The following is a 20,979-nucleotide window of genomic DNA, read 5'->3' as shown; positions in this document are numbered from 1 at the left end:
GAGGGTGGCTCGGGGTCCGTGCCTGGGTGTGAGGGTGGCTCGGGGTCTCTGGAGTGCTGCTCACATTTATGGGCGCTTTGCTCCCTAAGCATGAGCTCATCACTAGGGGCTCAGACTCCTGAGTTGGGGGTGCCACGGTCCCAGTGGGTTCTCTCAGAACGGGGTCATGTTCCACGCTCACTCCCAGATGGAAATGGCCTGGAAATGAAAAGGCACAACAGAACCACCCAGCGGAGAGAGGGTGCCTGGACGGGAAGAGCAGACCCACGCCCACTGCTACTGTTGAGGGAGGAGTACCCGGGACTTCCCTCCTCTAATTCAATCTGGGAAACAAAGGCCAGGCTAGGTCTGAAGGTGTATGGTTCCTAACGAGTGAACTCCGCTTCTGACTGATTCGTTACTCCTGCATATTGTGAATTAGGTTAAAAAATACTCGGGAACAAACATGGTAAACCTTCCCTTAAAGGACTTTATTTCTCTATTTTTATATGGATCATTTATTAAATTAGAAGGCTAAAAAGTAAAAATATGTTTTACAATCAAAGAAAAATCTGGACAATGGACCCCAGTAAAATAATCAGAAGCGCACGTTCTGAGACCACTCCTGCCGGCACCCTGCAGGGCAACGCCCAGGGAGCATCTGCAGAGGGGAGAGGAGAGGAGGGGGGAACCTCCGGCGACCTGTCTTCTATCTCCGGAGCCCCGCCTTAGGCTCCGAGATAGCACAGGCAGGCTGTCCTTAGTGACCGCTGCCACGGAGCTGGTGATCGGCCTGCATCTTCAAACCCAGGAGCAGGAGCAGCAGAGGCCTGGCAAGGCCCCGGCTCTCAGACACCAGGGGCCTAAACCCAGCTCCTAAACCCACTGCAGCCTCCCCTTGTGAGCTGGTGGACAAGCCTGTCCTTCTGAGTCTGACGACCTCATCCACACCTGACACAGGCAGGGGCAGGGGTGGGGGAGGGTGAGGGGTGTGAACCAGCTAATTCTGGGGACCGCTCAGAGGGGCTCAGCAAGCTGCTTCTATAGTAAGCCGCTTCTACAGTAAGCCTTCAAACAGGAAATAAAGCATAAAATGAAGGAAAGAAGAATCTTATTAAAGGCCTTACAAAATGTGATTTGTCTATTAAAAAAATAAAGCGCTCGTGAAAAAGAAAACTAAGAGATGGCAGCAAGCGTGGTCATCGGCAAAGGGTTGCTCTCCCTCCAGCGAGGCCGGCCCCCACTGTGTGGGTCCCTCGGGCCCCCACACGGGCTGCTCAGGGGCTGGCAGCAGGGGCCACGTCCTCTCTAGGAGACACCCACAGAGCCACATGGGCATGCGTGTTGCAGTCTCACTGCACCCCGGCAACGCGAAGGCAGAAACCGGTGCTGGTGGCCACACCTGGGCGCCTGGATGCTGAAGCCCCCAGCACAGTGAGGCCTCCAAGTGTGGCTTGTGGTCTGTCCTGGGTTAGAGTTGTTAGTATCACGAAACATATCATCTAGAACGTTCCAGTCCCGCCTGACACCTTCATTCCCAATGGAGAAGAAATCTACACAGGCATAAGACCAGGCCATCTGAGACAGGGAATCCCAGGGGCCCCTCCGTCTGAGTGGTCGGCGTCTGCTGAACAAATACCATGTCTTTCTTCTTCACGGGATCAAAGGCCTTTAGGACCCACGGCTGAAGAAGGCGCCTGCTGCCAGCATGTCCCTCCCCCACGGCCACCACACACTTCAAGTTTACAAAAATAAATATTTATCAACAGTATATTTGACAAAAACCACCCCCAATCGGTGGCAGAAAGCAGTATTTTCTAGCTGGCACTGAAACTTAACCTATTTTTTCGAGGGAGAAAAAGACTAAAATGTAAGCACTCACTTCCTCCTCCTGCATCTTCCACAGAAGACCCACTTGTGGGCATTCTCTCTCTGTCCGTATCAGTGGGTTTACATCCGAAGGCTGGGGGCAGACACTTGAACCACAAACACCAGACATGCAGGAGTCTTGATGGCATGCGGATTATTTAAAGTGCATCACTTGTGAGAAGCTTCTCAAATTTCTGACTTTCATAACCAGGTGTCACCTAAAATCTGTCCTGTGAGCCACGATGCTGCACACGGCGCCCAGGCAGTCAGAGGTGAGCGAGCGCCTCCCGCCTCAGAAAGCTTTTACAGGGCCACACTTGCCAGGCTTTCCTTGCCCACGCTGAACCCAGGTCCCGGGCACAGCAGCTCCCAAGCTGTCAGCAGTTGGCTGGCCACGCCGCCACACCCTCTCAGAATCATGCATGGTGCCGCCTCTATCACCCCCCACCCCAGCCTTGCAAGGCCTGTGGAGAAGAGAAGCCCCCTGGGAGGACACCCACGGAGCTGGCGCGAGCGCAGCAGGAGACGGACGGCAGCCTCCGGCGGGCGAAGGACCCAGCTTCAGATGCCTGCTGGCTGGCAATCAGGCAGAGCCCGGCCAACCGTGCCAGGCTCCCTTCCTCACGCCAGGTGTGGGTTCATTCTGCCTTCACGCCAGAGTCTGTCACAAGGCTGGCCCCACACCATCCATAGGAAGCGGCTCAGCTCACCAGACCCAAGCCCTGGGCAGGGGCCAGGCTCACAGCAAAGCGCATTAGGGCAAGGGCGTCAGTTTTCAGCTGGGAAGTTCTAAAAAAAACCCACAAATCAGTGTGAGGGATTGTGTGTGCCTTAAATCAACAGCTCTATTCCAATTACATCACATCACAAAATGCCATGAATGGAATGAGAAGGCGCTCCACCACCTCCAACACCCTGGCAGAAGCAGCTGCTCTCTATAGCAACAACATTTTCCAGAACGGCATGAGCAGGGGAGACGCACGTCCCAGGGACAGGAGAGCGCGCTGAGACCTCCCAACACGAGATGCGAGGGGAGCCCCCGCCCCGTCCTGGGCCGCCAGGAACTGAAAACCCACATGCACCCAAGAACAGGTGTGGACGCAGCGGCACAGATGTCCACGGGAGGGGGCGACACAGGTGCTCTTTTACGGGAATCTTGTTGGACAGCATTCCTTGGGGAGCGCCGGGTCGGCGTGTCCAAAGAGCTGGGGCGACATGGCAGCGAGGCAGAGGCTCTACGGCTCCTCCCCCATCTGCAGCAGGGAGTTGATGGCGGCGTCCTTGTTCCCTCGCTGGGCTTCCAGCACGGAGCGGATCACCTCCTGGTCCATGTTGGGGAACATGTCCTGGATGGCTTTCAGGTCCTCTTCGCTACAGCGGGGCTGGGCGTTCACGGCAGCCGGGGGCAGGGCCACGGGCACCATGCCGGGGCTGCAGACAGCGGGCATCCCTGGAAGCAAAGATCAAGTTTGGTAAAAATGTCGGAAGGTTCCAGAAGTACCACACTAGCTCCTGCTGAAGGAAGAAAACAACGCATCCCACCGGCCTCCCTGAGGGAGGGGCCACCTCGGGTCTCGGCAAACACCAGTCCCGCAAGACACCCTGGAAACGCAAACCTCCAAACAGCAACCCCAGGCACAGCCACGGGGCAGGTGGGCAGGGCCCTCTGTGACGCCTCCTTCACTAACTCATCTTCCTTCCGTACAAAAATCAAAGTCTGATCTTTCTTTCAAATCTCACCCGAGTCTGTTTTATAACTAGCAGGCTGGGGGTAGTGTTTTGATCCCTTCAGAACTCGTAAATTTGCACTGCACACGCTCGTCTTCACTGACCAGTGGGCTCACAGAGTCCTCTTCATCTGGGGACGGACTACACGGAATGTCACGCCCGCTGATCCAAACACTGCAGGGTCTGAGCCTCTTCCTTTATCAGGCATTCTAGAAGATGCTTTTGCAGCTTGGCAAGTGTGTCACTAAACTGTGTGCTGGTGGGGAACAATCACCACAGGCACTGAAGACCTCAGCAAAGCTGCAGCCGATGCCCAGAATGACAACCACACACACACATACAAACTACACCAAGTAAATGCTCACAAAACTCAAACAAGTCGGGAAGCAGGTGCGGTGCACAGTGGACCCTCAGTGCACTGGGGCCACCGTCCAGGGTTCCTGGCATCTCCACCCCACAGCTACACAGGCCCCTCGCCCCCTGTCTGATGCGGCAGGACACACTGAGATGCAATCTATCGAGCAGGAGCTGCACAGCGGTTCAGCCACTGCAGCGCACGCACCCCTGAAGGCATGGTGTGGCCGGACTTAAGACTCGCCTCCCAGCCTGGTGGCCGCTCCCTAAAACCACGAGCAGCCCTGAGCACAGGCAGCGCGCGCAGGGCTCGGTGACCAGCGAGGCACAGAGCACAGGCAGTGTACGCGGGGCTTGGCGACCAGCGAGGCACAGAGCTCCTCCTGCAGCAGCAGCTGCAGCAGTTCAAGGGCTCACCACTCACCCGTTCATTCACCTTTAAAAGCACAAATGATCTCCCAGCTAGGCTCACTGGAGCACTAGAGCCCCAATCTTAGGATAGGACTTTTGTTCCTTTCTATACTCGGAGGATCCTAAAGGCAGCAGAAGCCACTTCAACCCTGGCCTGAACCAACACCAGCAACAAGGACCTGCAGGGGTGGAAACGGAGCGGACGGGGCTTGCTGCCGAGCCCCCAGCACCTGCTGCAAAGGCCAGGGCTCCTCAGCAAAGAAGGCCGCCGCTTCCCAGCTCCTTCCAGGCCAGGCCAACTCTTCCTCCACACCCACCCTTACCTCCTCCGCTTCCCGGCTCCTTCCAGGCCAGGCCAACTCTTCCTCCACACCCACCCCTGCCTCCTCCACTTCTCAGCTCTCTCAGGGCCAGGCCCACCTTTCCTCCACACCCACAGCTGCCTCTTGTCCTGGCCACTGGACACCTCACCTCACTGGGGAAGCATCATCCCCACGCTGATCAGCCTTTCGGCAATGAGGGAAAATGAACCGAACCATGGCCAGGTGGGGACGTGGCCACCCTCACCACCCTTTCTTCTTCCTCAAACAAGACAAAGGCTCGGGCGCTGCCTGTCCTGGAGGGACCCCTGGGACCCCCGTGGCTTTCTAGGCACCCCGGCCGGCAGGCGGGCAGGAGCTTGGCCATCACCTGTCCCTGCCCATACGGCTCCCCACAGCGTGGCAACAAGAGGAACAGGGCTCGGCCGTCACCTGTCCCTGCCCACACGGCTCCCCACAGCGTGGCAACATGAGGAACGGAGGCATCACACTCCCACTCTCTCCAGCCTTTACCAGTCTGATGGAGAAGGGATGGGAGGAGGGGAATTGCTGCAAAATCGACGACGGTGACTGCAATGCTGTGACGTCACGGCCTGGGGTGCCCGAGAAACCTGCTCTGCTGACAATGAGGGGATGCGGTGCTGACTGGCCCTCAAGTGAGTCCCAACAGCACGGCCCCAACACACTCGCTCGGGCACCAGGCACCCCCAGGGGAAGAGGTGAGTGCTTCCACAGTGTGGGCTGAGGGGCAGTGGCCTGGCTCACTCCCCTCCTTCCTGCAAGGCAGAGGCCGTGTCCCTGGCCTGAGCCTGACCCATCCTGGTTACCAAGCGTGGATGTGTCCATCCAGCCCTCCAGGAACGGTGAGTGTACCGTGTCAGGGCTGCCTGGGGACTTCAGGAGGACAGACCAGGAGCTCTCGGGCCTGGCGGAGAGCAAAGTCCCCAAAACATGGGCAGAGAGGACGCCATGGGAGCCCGGGGCAGCCCAGACCCCACCTGTAGTGGCCCTGGGAGGAGTGATGGGCGGCTTCGCTGTGTCCCTGCCATCCGCCGCGCTCAGCCCCACCAGCCACCTGCACCCACGCGGACGGATGTGCAGCACAGGACAGGCCCCACCTCACATTCTTCACGCTGCATGAATCTGCTGTCATATCTCGGCAAAATCAAATTCTCTACTGACAAACACAACGGTACCCGGGAAAACCAAAACCTGTCCCTTTTCCATTCAGGAAAAGTTGCTCCGAGAAGGCCCTGACCTCAGACCACGCAGCATGGTAACTCCTGGCCGCCAGTGGGCAGGGGAGCATCGGCCCTGCTCAAGCTGAAGGCATGTGGCCCTGGGCCCCAGACGTCTCACAAGACAGTGGAAAGACATCCAAAGAGCAGGTGGGGACAACCATCCAGCTCAGAGACTGTTCCGGAACTCCCAAGGCTTGTTGCTGCTTCTCACTCCACAGAGTGTATCACAAACAAGAAAACCTACATGATTCTTTGTTTCAAAGCGACCAAGTTAGCGGGTTAATAAACACAACAGCAGAGAGTTCCATGTGACAGTTTGTCTGGGAAACTTTTAAGCATCAATTCTCATTTTGAATGGAACCATTTTGTATTTTAAATGGCATGTGCTGCTCAGCTGCAAACTCCCCGTTTGCTGGAATTCCACGTGCGAGGGGAAGCAGGCTTGGGCCGTCGGGTAAGCCCTTGGCTGGCCCTCTCTGGAACTCACAGGCGCTGTGAACGCTGGCTGTTCCCTGTTCCCTGGAATTCCACGTGCGAGGAGAAGCATGCCTGGGCCGCTGGGTGAGGCCTTGGCTGGCCCTCTCTGGAACTCACAAGTGCTGTGAACGCTGGCTGTTCCCGTGCATGGTGCCACTGCGTGCACGTTCTCTATGGACCTCCCTCTTGTCCATCCCAGCAGCAGGCATCCACCTGCATGTTTAGCTTTGCTTTCATACTTTGTGGACAGGCATTAATGTCACAGTCTGGTTGGCTCCACAGAAACCAGTGGGGGTTGTGCCCACAGAGACGCAGGCCAGGATGACGGGAGGGATTGCGCCGGTGAGGACGTAGGGGCAGCAGAGAAAAGTACTCCAGGCCCGTGTGAAATGGAGGTGCACAAGGGAACAGATGGAAACAGCGTCAACTGGCAGCTGCAGCCACGGTGAGCACAGAATGAGCTGATGCACACCCTGATGCTGCCTGTCCAGGGCCGGGCTGGGGAGGTGCTGGACACCCCACTTTCCACGCCGACTATCCTCCCACCACCAGGCAGAAGGAGGTGGAAAGCAACAGGAGGAGGGAAAGCGAGGAGGGACCCAGAGGACAGCACGGCCGGCACCACCTTCCACCTCAGCGCCTGTCAGTCTCGTGGGGACCCTCAGGGCAGACCCCTGGCAGTGGCTGCAGCCCGAGTGCCCCTCTGTGCCAGGGACAGCTGGAGGGACAGTGCAGGCAGGGCTGAGGCCCAGTGGCGCCCACGCTGGTCTCTCACGCACGAAGAACGCACGGAAAATTGAGCAGTTGGCTGCTGTTGCCAGCCTGGCGGTCTCTGTCCACTCTGCAGCTCCGTGGAAGAGAACGTGCTTCATGAGGCCACGCGGTCTCCAGATGCTTCACGCCTAGATGTTTCCTTAAAATTGAGGCTAAAAACCCCCCTATAACCACATGATGCCTACCACTAATTATTTGAAATCTGTAAAGTATCTAACTTGGTAATCAAAATAATACTTTGTTTTAAAAAAATCAAAACTTAAACTGTTCTCTTCGGGCCATGATCGTGGCGTAAAAGCTTTAATAATCAAGCTGTGCTTTGTGTCCCAGCCTCCCTTCCTCACTGTTGTGGTCACACTTTATTTTTGTGAAGGAGACGGTCTGACCTCAGCGCCCCCGGCTTCTGAGTTGCTTTGTGGGGGACTCTGGTTTTTCACTGAGGAAAGTGGACGGTCCTTGTGAGGGCTCAGCCAGCGTTCAGCCCTCAGTCTCCAGCTTGCACTCTCCATAAAGGTGGCAGCTGGGCTCAGACACCACTGTGCACAGTGAGCCCCTGAGACCTGCACCCTGTGCGGGGGTCTCTGGGCAGCACTCAGCAGGCGACAGCTGCATGAACGAGTGGCTGAAGGGGCTGGTGAGAAGCAGGGCCCTGAGAAGCCGGGCTCTCCTTTCCTGGCCCGCTCCGGCAGCCCTGTCTCACCAGAGGGCTTGGCCAGGCCATTGTGCATGCACACAGGACCGAAGCCACGCAGCCAGCACCGCACAGCCAGGCAGAGCATGCGGCACAGGCTTCTGCACTATGTGAGTCATAAACAGTTGAAGCTGTGGGCGACACACATGCTCTGGCCAAGATGCACTTTGAGATTCCACTTCTGAGAAGAAAACCCTGGTGTGAATCCACCGTGCTTGCCCAGTCAGCCCAAGACGCCCTGAGCACGCAGCCGCCAGCCTCTCCAAGTCTCCGCAGACTTCACCCTTCAGATGGCAGTGGCTGCCGGGAGGATGGGCTGTGATCACAGGTACTCAGAGGAAAATTAGGGCATCGGCTTCCAGTGAAGAAGGGTGCCTTATTCACACTCTACAGTACTGTTAGGATAATTAAAAAATACTTCAAAGGCTCCTAAAAGCAACGCTCTCCTAATGGGAACCAGGACACCTGGGAGAAACAGCTAACGCCAGAGCTAAGGCCGGAAATGCAGACAGCCTGGGGCTTCCTGCAGTGCCAGGAAGCAGGGACGGGCCCAGGGAAGGATCAGAGGAGGCCAAGGAACAAAGATCCCGCCTGAGGGGGCTCCCTCTGGCCAATCTGGAATAATTTGAGTGAAAAAATAACATTCGTAAGGGATTCTGACCCAAGGAAAAAAATAGCAAATTGTTTAGGAGAAATATCTAATGTTAAATGACGAGTTAATGGGTGCAGCACACCAACATGGCACATGGATACATATGTAACAAACCTGCACATTGTGCACATGTACCCTAAAACTTAAAGTATAATTAAAACAAATAAATAAAATAGGAAATTGTAAATCCACATTGCTGGAGAAGTCAGATAAACTCAGGGGCTGACAAGGGCGGGATCTTCACGTGGTCCTGGGGTGCCTCCCACACAGGACATATTGTAGTTCCCAGGGAGCAGCCAGGCAGAGCCCGCCGTGAGGGGTGAGCAAGTCACACCACTAGCCCTGCGCTGGGTAAACCTGCGCTGGGTGGAATCTGCGGTGGTAGAATCCGCCTGGGTAAAATGCGGGGGCCCTGCCAGCAGCCCCCGGGAAACTCAGCCCTACCCTGCAAGGCTACGTCAGCAGCCCCACCAGGTCCCTGACCAGAGCACACCCTAGGAGCAAGATGGGGACCCCTCCAGGCCAAGGGAGGCAAGGCCATGAAGGGCCAGTGACCCCGGCCTGGATGCTGTGGACTCAGATGGGCTCCAAGCAGGGGACAGCCCCAACGCGTCAGTGTCAGCTTCATCTAGATGGCCGTCCTGTGCCAGGGACGCCCCTGCTTATGGGAAACGCATGCCTGGGCATGGGGCTGGGGGCTCCGGTGGGGCGTCAGGTGGACGAGTCCTCACAGGCTCTGGCAGATGTTCCTGCATCTCCTTGGGAACTTTTCTATGAAGTGTGGGGCTGTTTCAAAATTTACAATGTCTATCAAAAGAAAATTTCAAAGTTTGTCTAGCCTTTCCTAAAATAAACCTTTTAGAGCAAACTTGAAAGGCATCTACAAAGAGAATTAGGGATAGGAACCAGAAAGAGGTAAGTCAATCAATGTTATCTGTCATCTGAATGCTCTTTCAGCCAGATACACCCTAGTGCTGTATCCAGTTGATGGAACTGCACCCCCCAAAAAGACAGGCCGAGTCCTAACCCCAGCCTGCGTGGGGGGTCTTAGACAGAGTCTCTGCAGATGTGAGCAGGTGAGGACGAGGGCATGCTAGGGTGGGTGGGCCCTCGATCCACAGACTGGGGTCCTCACAGGAGGAGGAGGAGACAGCCACAGAGCGCCCGGCCCAGAAGCTGGAGGAGACGAGGATCCTCCCCACAGCCTTGGCGAGTGAGTGGCCCTGCCTACCGGGGCTTGGACTTCCAGCCTCAGGAAGCTGGAGGGCCTGGGTCTCTGTTCTTTCATGTTGCCCATCTGCCTCCAACTCAGGACAACCAGACGGAACTTCACCATCCCCATGAACTGCACACCACAGAAGGCACTCCGACCCCACGACGGCGGCTCTGGGCTGTCCCAGTTACAAACCAGAACCCCCCGGGAGCCACTCTGTGGGGCACCCAGGGTGCATCAGGGCCCCCAGGGCAGCAGAGCTCCCCTGGCCAGGCTCCAGGCTCAGGAACAGCTGCGGGGCTCCCATGCTCGCCCCTATTTCTCTGCCAAGGTGATGGCTCTTCCGCTTACCCAGATGCCCGCCCTCCTCTAACTCTGAACGCCTCAAGGCTGCTTCTGCGTTCCTGGCTCACCTCTGGTCACTTCCTATGAAGCATTCTTTCCTTGGTGACGGGGCGCAGGTGCTGCCTCTGCTGAGCTGGTGGTTTTCTTTTTTTTTTGAGATGGAGTCTCGTTCTGTCGCCCAGGCTGGAGTGCAATGGCGCAATCTTGGCTCACTGCAAGCTCCACCTCCCGGGTTCACACCATTCTCCTGCCTCACCCTCCCGAGCAGCTGGGACTACAGGCGCCCACCACCACGCCCAGCTAATTTGTTTGTATTTTTAGTAGAGACGGGGTTTCACCGTGTTGGCCAGGATGGTCTTGATCTCCTGACCTCATGATCCACCCACCTCGGCCTCCCAAAGTGCTGGGATTACAGGCGTGAGCCACCGCGCCCGGCCCCGGGCTGATGGTTTTCTAAGACACTGGACACCACAGAGGCCCTGCGCAGACACAGGCTCTGCTCTTTGCTCTAGAGAAAGGCAGCCCTGGCACCTGCGCAGGCGGCTTTACATGGAAACAGAGTCTGTAATGTGAGCAAGTGAGGGCGAGGCCATGCTGTTCTCACAAGCAGTTTTGTCAGAGAATGTCCTGAACACCAGTGGACAGCCCAGAGTCTCCCAGCGCCGTCTCCTCCTTCCCATCATCAGGCTGGGTTTCAGGCCACATCAGGTGGGTCTAGGGCGAGGTCCCGACTCCCAAGGTGGCCTTTCTGCATCTGTGCGGGATGCTGGTGGGACTGGGGTGCTGACCAGGCCTCTCCACTCCAGCTGGGCTGGACACCAGCACCGGCCTCACAGCACTCTCCCCTGCCAGCAGCTCTGTCCCGCCCCAACCCCAAAGCAGCCCCTGAGCACAAGCAGCCCCGAGACCCTCCCCCAACACCACCTCCCCCAACACCACCACGCATCCCCAGTGCCCTGCCCGCAACTTGGCCACTTCCATGGCCTGGGCCTCTGGCCTCCACCTCTCCGTGCAGAGGGACCAGTGCTCTGCCTGGACACCAGCTCCCCGGAACGAGACAGAGGCTACCTCAGGAGGAGAACCAGGGGAGCACCTCCTCTCCGAGGCTACGGTCTCCTCTCCTGCTAAAGATGGCTGGGCCCGTCCATGGTGGGGGCTGGCCTTGCACCAGCTGCTGCAACAGCCACAGCTGGACTGAAAACGCAACAGCATGAAAAAGCGATATCCCAGCTTGGTGTTGCTGCAGCCACAGGCTGCTCACTCGTAACAGTGACACACGACAACGGACCCAACGGTGCAGTAAAGAGCACGTGTCACCCGACAGGAGCGTGAGGTTCGGACACAACGGGGCAGTGCAGGGCACGCGTCACCCGACGGGTGTGAGGTTTGGACACAACGGCGCAGTGCAGAGCATGCATCACCTGACAGGGGCGTGAGGTTCTCCTGCACAGAGCTGGGCACAACGGGGTTTCAAAGTCACATTTCCACATCTCTGAAAATTTCAACTCACCTCATTTCTGCCAACAATTAGAAAAAAAAAAAAATTCTATTTTCTAGATATGCAAACAAAATTCCAACATAACCCTCGGCTCCCTGGCCTGAAAGGATCTGCGTGCAGTCGGCATGTCTGCAGGATTCTAGAATGGATGACGTCCCCACCCCGGCGCTCTAAGCCCCGTTCCCTCCTCCTGCACCTGCCCTAGGCCCTGGGGTTTCTACCAGGGGAGAGGCACCCGGGGAGGGGGCACACGCACCTGTGATGGGCACATAGCCGACGCCCTGCTGGTACACTGTTGGCATCAGGACCACGGGCTGGGGTGGCATCACCATGGCAGCTGGCAGCAGCTGAAATGCAGCAGAGATGGTCCCGGGGTCAAGGAGGAACATCCACCCATCAGAACCTTGGGAATCACCCTCCCCACAATCGCCCTCCCCACGGCAGCCCAGAATCACCCTCCCCACACCAGCCCTGAGAGCAGATGTGAGCCCTGAGGGCACAGGGGATGCTGCGCCCCGCTCCCACCCCCACACCACCTCCTAAAATCCAGGAGGTGACATGGCTCGGGCTTACAGACCCCCCTCTCACTGAGATGTGACCGAGAGAGGATGGTGACAGGAGGGACATCCCAGTGTAGGTGTCGAGTCAGCCTGGGGGGAACCACACTGTACTGCTGTGGTGTCTGAGTTTCAAAGTGTCAACTTCACGTAAGTCACTGCACTGCTGTCAACTCTGAGTTCAAAACTGTCCACTGCGGATAAGTCACTGCACTGCTGTCAACTCTGAGTTCAAAACTGTCCACTGCGGATAAGTCACTGCACTGCTGCTGTCTCTGAGTTTAGTTCAAAACTGTCAACTGCAGGTAAGTCACTGCACTGCTGTCGTCTCTGAGTTTAAAACTGTCAACTGCGGATAAGTCACTGCACTGCTGTTGTCTCTGAGTTCAAAACTGTCAACTGCAGATAAGTCACTGCACTGCTGTTGCCTCTGAGTCTAAAACTGTCAACTGCAGATAAGTCACTGCACTGCTGTCTCCTCTGAGTTCAAAACTGTCAACTGCGGATAAGTCACTGCACTGCTGTTGTCTCTGAGTTCAAAACTGTCAACTGCAGATAAGTCACTGCACTGCTGTCTCCTCTGAGTCTAAAACTGTCAACTGTGGATAGGTCACTGCACCGCTGCCGCCTCTGAGTTCAAAACTGTCAACTGCGGATAAGTCACTGCACCGCTGCCGCCTCTGAGTTCAAAACTGTCAACTGCGGATAAGTCACTGCACTGCTGTTTCCTCTGCATTCAAAACTGTCAACTGCAGATAAGTCACTGCACTGCTGTCTCCTCTGAGTTCAAAACTGTCAACTGCGGATAAGTCACTGCACCGCTGCCACCTCTGAGTTCAAAACTGTGAACTGCGGATAAGTCACTGCACTGCTGTCTCCTCTGAGTTCAAAACTGTCAACTGCAGGTAAAGTCACTGGAGCATCATGATGGTTCTGTGTTTGTATGAAAGCGTCTGTTAAAGATGTGTCATGCGACATTTACACATGGTCACTCACGGCCGGGACATGCTTTAAAATATCCCAGCGTTAACAAAAAGGGGGTGGGAGGAGCCAAGATAGCCCAGAAAAGCAGCTCCCTGCTGCACCCTCTCTGCTGTCACATCTGCCTGGCATTTCCCACAGCATCATTTTTTAGTAACAACAACCTAAAAAATCCCGTGGTTGATAATACAGATGAGAGAGCAGGAGCTCTGTATGTCCTGGAGCCTCTAACTGGCCCTCCTGACACCCCCAGGAGCTGCAGGTGCCCTGAGGATGGAGACAGCTGGGAGCCAGGGCGCTGACGTGCTGGCCCCACAGCCAGGCCTCGACTTCCTGACCCCAAGCACAGCAGCCCCCAGGCTTCCCCCACATCTCCAGGCACGCCCTGCCACACCCCAGCCAGTGCCTGCCCTGTGGGGAGGAGCCTGGTGTCCTGCAGGGCCCAGGGCTGTATCTCAGACCCTGGAGGGCTGCTCAGCTGGACCCTAAGGGCAGAGCTTGGAAGGGCTGTGGTGGGCCTCCAAGGACACAGGGGCCTACAGTGGAGACCACCACAAAGGGTGGGCCCATCTTAGGAACACAAACAACCCCGATGCTGTTTCTCCAGACAGACAACATGGGCAGGAGCAGTGGGCGGGGCAGCCCCTCTCCACCACCAAACCACCCAGGGCTCCTGCCCTCTGTCCTCAGAACGTGAGCCCTGCTGTTTTACGGGCTCAGTGCCCACAGGAAAGAGACGAGGGTGTCTGCGGGGCGGCACAGTCCCAACGTACTCCAACATACCCCGATGCGCCCCGCCCCGCCCAGGCCTGCAGCTCACCGCATAGGACATGACGAGGTTGATCATGCCCTCCTTGTCGTCCCCCTGCCTCCCACTCAGGCTGTACCACTTGTCCTCCACCTTGCCCTGCCTCAGGGACTCCGGGATGGTGATGTGGGTCCAGGCAATGCGGTCGTCCATGGAGAAGGCTCTCTGGGGGAGACAAGAGGGAGAGGCCCCTGGCATCAGGGAAGGGACCGCTCTGCCCCTGCGGCCGCACCATCATGGGCCTGCCTGGAGTCCCTGTCTCATCTGTGGAACAGGGCTCCCACCTGCACCAGCACCCCATCAATGAGACCCCTCGGGCAGCGCAGGCTTCACGATCGTTTATCAGCCTCCGTAGGGAGCTTCTCCTTCCCTCTCTCCACCAGGATGGGCCAGGGCCAGGGCCAGGTCTGGGACTGGGGAAAGCAAGGGCCCTGGGCTGCTGTCCTCCTCCAGTTCCGCTTCAGGGACACTGGCTGCTCCTCCCCAGCCCTCGGGGCCCCATCCTTGCTCCACCAGCTGCCACCTCTCAAGCCCCAGAGCAGCCAGGGTGCAGACTGGAAAGGACATGGGGTCTACCTCCCACAGCTCACTCTGCACTTCCCATGCGCTCTCTACTCTTCTGAGGGCCAAAGAGGGGAAAGCAGGTAGGGATGGGGAGAGAAAAGCCGGGAGGAAAAGGAAGGGCCCAGGCAGGGAGGGCTGGCCGTCTGTTGGCCTGACTGCCCCACACTGATCCCCGGCCCCCACCCAGGCTCTAGCCTCACAATGCCACAGGTGCGAGGTGCCGGGACCACACTGAGCGGCAGCCTCGCCACATCCCCTCTGACCTTCTGACTCTGCTTCAGAAGCACTGCAGGTGCAGCCACGGATGGGACTCAGGACCCTCAAGGGTCACGGCCGCTCGCACCACCAAGAACAGCTTTCCCACCTGGCAGGCAGCCGCACTCGGTGGAAATCCCACCTGCTGGTGAGCAGCCAGACCCTGTGCGCCCAGCGGAGGGGACACATGCACGCTCTGTCCCTGGGTCATGCTTGTCACTGGGGATGTTTCCAGATGTAAGGGTGTTCAAGGAGCTGGAAACAATCTCTTTTTAACATTCCTTGGGGAGAGCAGGACCCTGTCACGCACCCAATGAAACACCAGGTGGGGAGCCATGCCTCGAAGCCAGCCAGGAACGTGGCTGTGTCGGCAGGCGTGTTCCCACGGCAGCCACGCTCAGCCACGTGCAGCCTCCATAATAGCTGGCACGTCCCTCTCACCTCATCGAAGATCTCAAGATAGAACGAGTCCACGCCTGGGGGCACCGTGCAGTGGATGACCTTATTCCAGCGGGGATTCTTGGCGCCATTGTGTGCCGTGGGCGTCTCGTACACCGCATAGCCCAGGCGCAGTCGGCAGTAGGGGTCCATGCGGGTCATGCCGTAATTCTTGGCCAACTTTGCCTGGAATGAAGCGAATGTCAGGAAAAGGAGGTGCCAACCATCAGGAGAGGGTGGGTTCTCTAGGCCGTCTGCCTCCCTGAACCCTTCCATGAGGCCTTTCCCTAACATATAGACTACAGCCACTCAGAGTCGCCTGAACACGGCTGTGACCTGCTTCCCAGGAGGCCAGGAGCAAGAAGAGTGAGCCACATATGATCGTGCAATTCTGAGACAAAGCACATGGCTCGTCCTTGACAGCAGAAACCTGCAACGCTCACAGACACAGCTGAGGCCGCCACTCAGCCACCGTAAAGGGCGCGCTCTCTAATGCCCTCCTCAGAAGCGGCTGAGGAAGAAAGAGGAGGAGGTCCCGGGACAGAGCTGAGAGCCAGAGCACGACAGGGAGTGTGAACCTGCCCCTGGAGCATGATGACCCGGGAGAGGTGCATCATTGCTCTAGGTGGGAGCGAGGACACCTGCTGCGCATAATTCAGACACCACGTGGCTGCTTTCCTCCCTCATGTAGGCAGCAGCCCTGCCTGTGCTATCGGAGTACGTGGGGTTTTGGGAACAGGAACTTGTCTTTCTTGTGTCTCCCAATCACAAGGAGCCACATCACATGTAGACCACGAGATCCGACTTCAGGGCCAGGGGCTCGGCTGGGCGGAGACAGTTGAGGTCCTCGGGGTGGAGTGAACGTGTGTTACAGGGAATGAATATTCAGAATAAGACAGAAGACTGGCAAGTAAGACGACTGTTCAGCAAACAAACTCAACGTGGATGGCAGGTTCAAATATAAAACTTAAAACTGTAAAACCTTTACAAGAAAAAATCCGGAGAAAAGCCCTCGTGAGCTGGGTTGTTGGGTTCAGCCCTGCAGCTCCGGCTGCCTATAAAGCATCCTGCCTGGAACACGGACGGCCTCCCTGCACCGCCGCCACCTGCTCTCCTGCGGCCAACCCGGCTCACCCCCAGGAGCTGGTGATAGAGACCCCGGGAGCCATCCTGGCCCTCCCACCCACATGGAGCCCACCAGTTCCTCCTTCACAGTGGAACAGAGTCCAGACACTGCCCCCTGACCCCCTCTGAGGGCATGGCCGCCCTGTCCTTAACAACCCCCTCTGAGAGTACCGCCACCCTGTCCTCATCACCTGCCCCGAGGGCACGGCTGCCCCATCCTCACTGATGCCCCTCTGAGGGCACAGCCACCCCGTCCTCACTGAACCCTCTCTGAGGGCACCGCCGCCCTATCCTCACCGCTCCCGAGGGCACGGCTGCCCCGTCCTCACCGGCCCCGAGGGCATGGCCGCCCCGTCCTCACTGACCCATCTCTGAGGGCACGGCCGTCCCATCCTCACTGACCCACCTGTGAGGACACGGCCGCCCCATCCTCGCCATCCCTCGCCGCACAGCTGAACTCTCCCCTCCTGTGCTCACATCTCTGGGCTGCCAGGTCCTCTGTTTTCTATTCTCGTCCACATGTAAGTTCCCTCCTTTCACTTCTAACCAAAGCTGTGGCCAGTCCTTTTATGTCAAAACTGCCCCATTCTTGGGTCCTTAATTTTAGCGTGTTTCTTGGGTGGCCAGAGCGTACTCCGGAATACTATGGAGTGACAGTTTTCCGGAAGCTCCTGGGCGACAGGCATGCTCAGCCTCTAACAGCTTCCGATTCCCTTCTGCTGCACACCCACAGATCTGCTAGATCAGCTCTTACACTCGAAACTCTGCCCCTCTAAACTCCTTAAAAATTGCCCTATTTTCTAGAAAGTATGTAGCAGGAAAGTCTGAGACCAGCATGATTTTCCAAAGCTTTCAGGTAACTGTGCTATTTCTGCCTAGCTGCTATGACTTTTTTTTTATTAATAACTTTAAAGGCTTTGAGCAAAGCCAGCTTTCTGGGTGGCACATGGGACTCCCCCGCCAGCGTCCCCGTGCCCGTCACCGATGTCTGCGCACACTGGATCCTGCCCACTTCTGCCACACTCGGCCTCATCCTGTCATTCCTGTCTCCTCCCACTGCCCTCTGCACTGTGGCTAGAAAACTCTAGGAGGAGCGTCCTGTGACATCAACTGCTCTGCTGAAGTGACCTCCTCGATGTTTACAGAAGCATCTGCCCATTCACGATGACTGCCCACAACCACATGCTGTTCTGGTGCAGCAGACACTGTGGACACCATGGGGACACACAGGCACCGCTGCCTCCCCCGCAACGGGCAAGAGACGCGCGTCAGACAGCAGACACTGTGGGGACACACAGGCACGGCTGCTTTCCCCGCAACGGGCAAGAGATGCGCGGCAGACACACGGCGCAGCAGACGGCACTACCACTGCAGGGAGTGACCAGCTAGGAGGACTGAGTGTGTGTGGGCTGTAGGATCTGGAGGAAGAGCTGCAGGAAGCGGGAGGAGAACAGCCAGGGAACAGGAAGGTCAGGAGTGACTAGGGTGAGGCAAAACATGGGCTCCAGCTTGAGAAGGCTCGGCAGGACAGTGCCCATGAGAAAGGCCCGGGCAGGACGTGACCTGCTCTGGCCACACTCCAGTGGCTGCGCAGAGGCAGTGGGTGGGAGCAGGGGGCTCCACGCCTGGACAGGCTGAAGGTGGCACCTGTGCCGAGGGTCAGGCCTGAAGGGCAAGAGGCAGAGATGAACCATGGAGCACCAGGGCTTTGGGCCTCAGCTTCCGGAATGTGGGGCAGCCACCTGCAGACACGGGGGAAAGGCCGGCAGGGTGGCCCGAGAGCTCCACCTTGGGCACATGGAGTCCGGAGTGCCCACAGAACACCGGGGGAGGCCATGTGGCCATGGTCCGTACCTAGGAATCTGGGGTGGGGCTGAGTGGTCGGCTCAGGCCGGGGCCAGCACATGGGTGTTTAGACCCACAGGGATGCAGAAGTCACTGGGGTGCGTGGGCAGAGAGGGGAGGAGGGCTGAGGACCAGACCCCTTGGCATCCCATTGGGGCCCCAGGAGACAATGAGGGGAAGCAGCCAGGGGAGGCAAACAGGGAACCACATGTGTGGCCGCCCGGAAGCCAAGAGAAGCAGGAAGCAGGGGCTGAGCTACGTGGCCCAGTGAGGAGGCAGGAATGTTTCCCAGCACTGGAGCCACACCACAGAAGGCTGGGTGAGCTCGCATGGAGGAAACGGGCTGCCTGCAGTGGGCTCCAGGGTGCGGGAGAGGACCAAGGCGGGCCGGAGGCGTGGGCAATGCCAGGGCCACCTCCAAGGCCCAGCCAGCTCTGGAGCTTGAACTGTGTGAGGTGGAGTGCCCTGCGGTCACCAGGCCCTGCCAGGAGGTGGCGGCTGAGGATGGGTGATGGCACTGGCTGGCCTGGTGGCAGCTGGCGCAGGAATACATGGGCTTACAGGAGTTCACTGGGTGGGCAGAGGGATCGGCCACACCAGCACAGAAACAGCTGCGCAAGCAAGGGTCTAAGACACGCTGCGAGGAAGGGATGACGGCGCCGCTGTGCTCACCACACCATGAAGCCCCTGAAACCAAGTCTTATTTGTGAGGTCCACCGCGACTCTTCTGCCTGCTATATTTGTGCATTTCTACAAAAGCCTGTGTGGCTCACAATGTGTTTCCTTTTCCTGCGGTCTTACAGAAGGTTTTCATGTGATCAAAATCGGCGTTCAATCTGCCGATTTTGGTTTTCACTTGAAAGACCACTAAGCGACCACGGGCCAGCCCCAAGGCTGACCGAGGGCTGCTCTGTGGGGAGGGGAGGGTGCAGGCACCGGCACTGGGGCCAACGGGAAGCCACTCATGCAGCACACGCCGGGTGGTGGGGCGGGGGGGCCCGGCTGCGCCTCCTCCAGCTGCCAGCAAGGGTCCAGGAGACGTCCTTGGGCGTACTTAGGCCTGGTGGAAGAGCCAGGCCCTACACGGAGCAGATGCCCACTTACACCCACTACTCATCACTTGAGTTATGTTTGGTAGAACCTGGGGTCAATGCAAATATCTTTCACACAGATCGTCTTCAACATCACACACGTTTTCAGGAAAAGTGGGAATCAGAAGTTCTGTTTGCCCGCTTAGGAAATGCAGTATAAACGCCGAAATCCTCAATCCTACCCCACCTGAGCGCACCAGCCCCAGGCAGGCAGGAGGGTGCCCCAAGGCCCACCTGTACCACCGTGATGTTCAGTCGGCCCACAGTGCCCACTGCGCCTCCGTACTGCAGCTGCTGGGCCGCCTGGGCGTCCAGCTGGACCTGCCGCTGCTGCTGTGTGGGCGTGATGCGGAGGAAGTCTTGCGGGAGCTCACCGATGTACACCTGCGGGGCCAGGGACCAGAGAGGCCAGTGAGTCAGGGCGGGGACACAAAGCAGCCCGACAGTAGCTGCCCCGGCATTCCCACGGCCCCGCCCCCACCCATGTCCTAATCAAGTCCTGGACTGTGCTCAGCCTCAGTTTCCTCATCTCTAAACCGAGGGGTCAAGGGTGTCCAGCCTGGGGCCTGGCCCCCAGCGGTACAGGTGCAGCCCTCACTCAGGAAATCCCCAAATGCAGGTTTCTGCCGCTAAAAATGGGCTCCCGTCCTCAAAGCCTGCTCAGGTGGGTTTTCAGGTCATTTTAAAGGGTCTCCCTTGCACCATGTGTGCCCATGGCTTCTTTCACCTTGTCCACAGCTAAAGGCAGGGCCACTGAACTGCAGGTCACTTGGTCAAACAAATGAATGAGACAAAAGCTGAGCCTCAGGTCTAAAGTGATTTGGAAAACCCTCTGCTGATATACTTCAAATGTTTCCACGTGAAACAGCTGAAATTCAGAAGTATCCTACAAGAACACAGGAAGTAAATCGATTCCAAACAACCAAGAAAGACCTCCCCACTCTGCATCCTGTGTCTCCTCGACCCTCTGTCCACCGCTGCCACCCCTGAGGGGAAGAGAGAGGACGGGCCCAGGCAGGACAATGCCATTCCGAAACCACCCGCACACCTGCAGCGGCCGAAGGGGGCTGGGGTAAGAACCACGCTTCACAGGTGAAAGGTGGCTGATGAGGCCCTGAGGGTGGGCCTGGTTGCTGGTGGAGTGGGGTGGAGGCCTGGTTGCTGGTGGAATGGGGTGGAGGCCCAGCCATCTGCAGGGTCCCCGGCCAGCGCCAGTGCCCTGCGCAGCTGTTCTCAGGAAATACCAAGTGGAAACCTGGAACCCTGGGAGTGTCGGACGTGAGCTTAGGCAGGGTGCACGTGCTGAGGCTGCCAGAACTCCTCTGCCGTGCAGACCAGAAACCCGTACCTGCCTGTGCCATGGACTCCCAATGACATGGAGCCAGGCAGGGCTCCAGGAGGTTCTGAGTTAAGCCCTGCACGTGCTGTGCTCTGGCTGCCTGGCACTTCAAAGGACCCCGAGAGGGTCTAGCTCCTCACCCATGTCCCCATCTAAGGCCTGGAGAGCACAAGCAGTCAGCGCTCCATGACCAACAGGAGCAAATAGAAGGGACCCGGACGATCCAGGCACCGCTTCGAGCGGTTACCGACTCAGGACCCCCCAGTCCAGGAAGCTCTCTGCAGGCTGCACCCCAACCTGAGCAGCCAGCACGGTGTGTGCTCAACCTCTCTTCTCTAAAAAGCAAAACACATTTTGTGCCTTTCCCCACACTTTACCCCGTTTTTGACCGGGACACGTCACGAGTGACCTTTGCCTGTGAGAG

General features: G+C 57.8%; 1 protein-coding gene across 2 annotated transcripts in view; it reads right to left on the bottom strand.

The window, feature by feature from the left end:
- Window positions 1-448: 448 nt before the first annotated feature.
- TOLLIP (toll interacting protein) overlaps window positions 449-20,979 on the bottom strand; it is a 32,067-nt gene continuing 11,536 nt past the window's right edge. The window contains exons 2-6 of one of the 2 annotated variants that reach the window (XM_032153870.2): window positions 19,451-19,600; window positions 15,159-15,341; window positions 13,911-14,063; window positions 11,809-11,899; window positions 449-3,298 (exon numbers count right to left, since the gene is read on the bottom strand). In XM_032153870.2, coding sequence (XP_032009761.1) covers window positions 3,084-3,298; window positions 11,809-11,899; window positions 13,911-14,063; window positions 15,159-15,341; window positions 19,451-19,600 — 792 coding nt within the window. In that variant the 3' untranslated portion in view covers window positions 449-3,083. The remainder of the gene's footprint in view (window positions 3,299-11,808; window positions 11,900-13,910; window positions 14,064-15,158; window positions 15,342-19,450; window positions 19,601-20,979) is intronic. The other variant, XM_032153871.2, reaches the window with a different exon arrangement.

Source organism: Hylobates moloch, unplaced genomic scaffold (assembly GCF_009828535.3).
Source record: "Hylobates moloch isolate HMO894 unplaced genomic scaffold, HMol_V3 SCAFFOLD_5, whole genome shotgun sequence".
In the NCBI taxonomy this organism is placed as follows: domain Eukaryota; kingdom Metazoa; phylum Chordata; class Mammalia; order Primates; family Hylobatidae; genus Hylobates; species Hylobates moloch.
The sequence above is the reverse complement of the archived record's forward strand: the minus strand, read 5'-3'. Positions and strand labels throughout refer to the sequence as shown.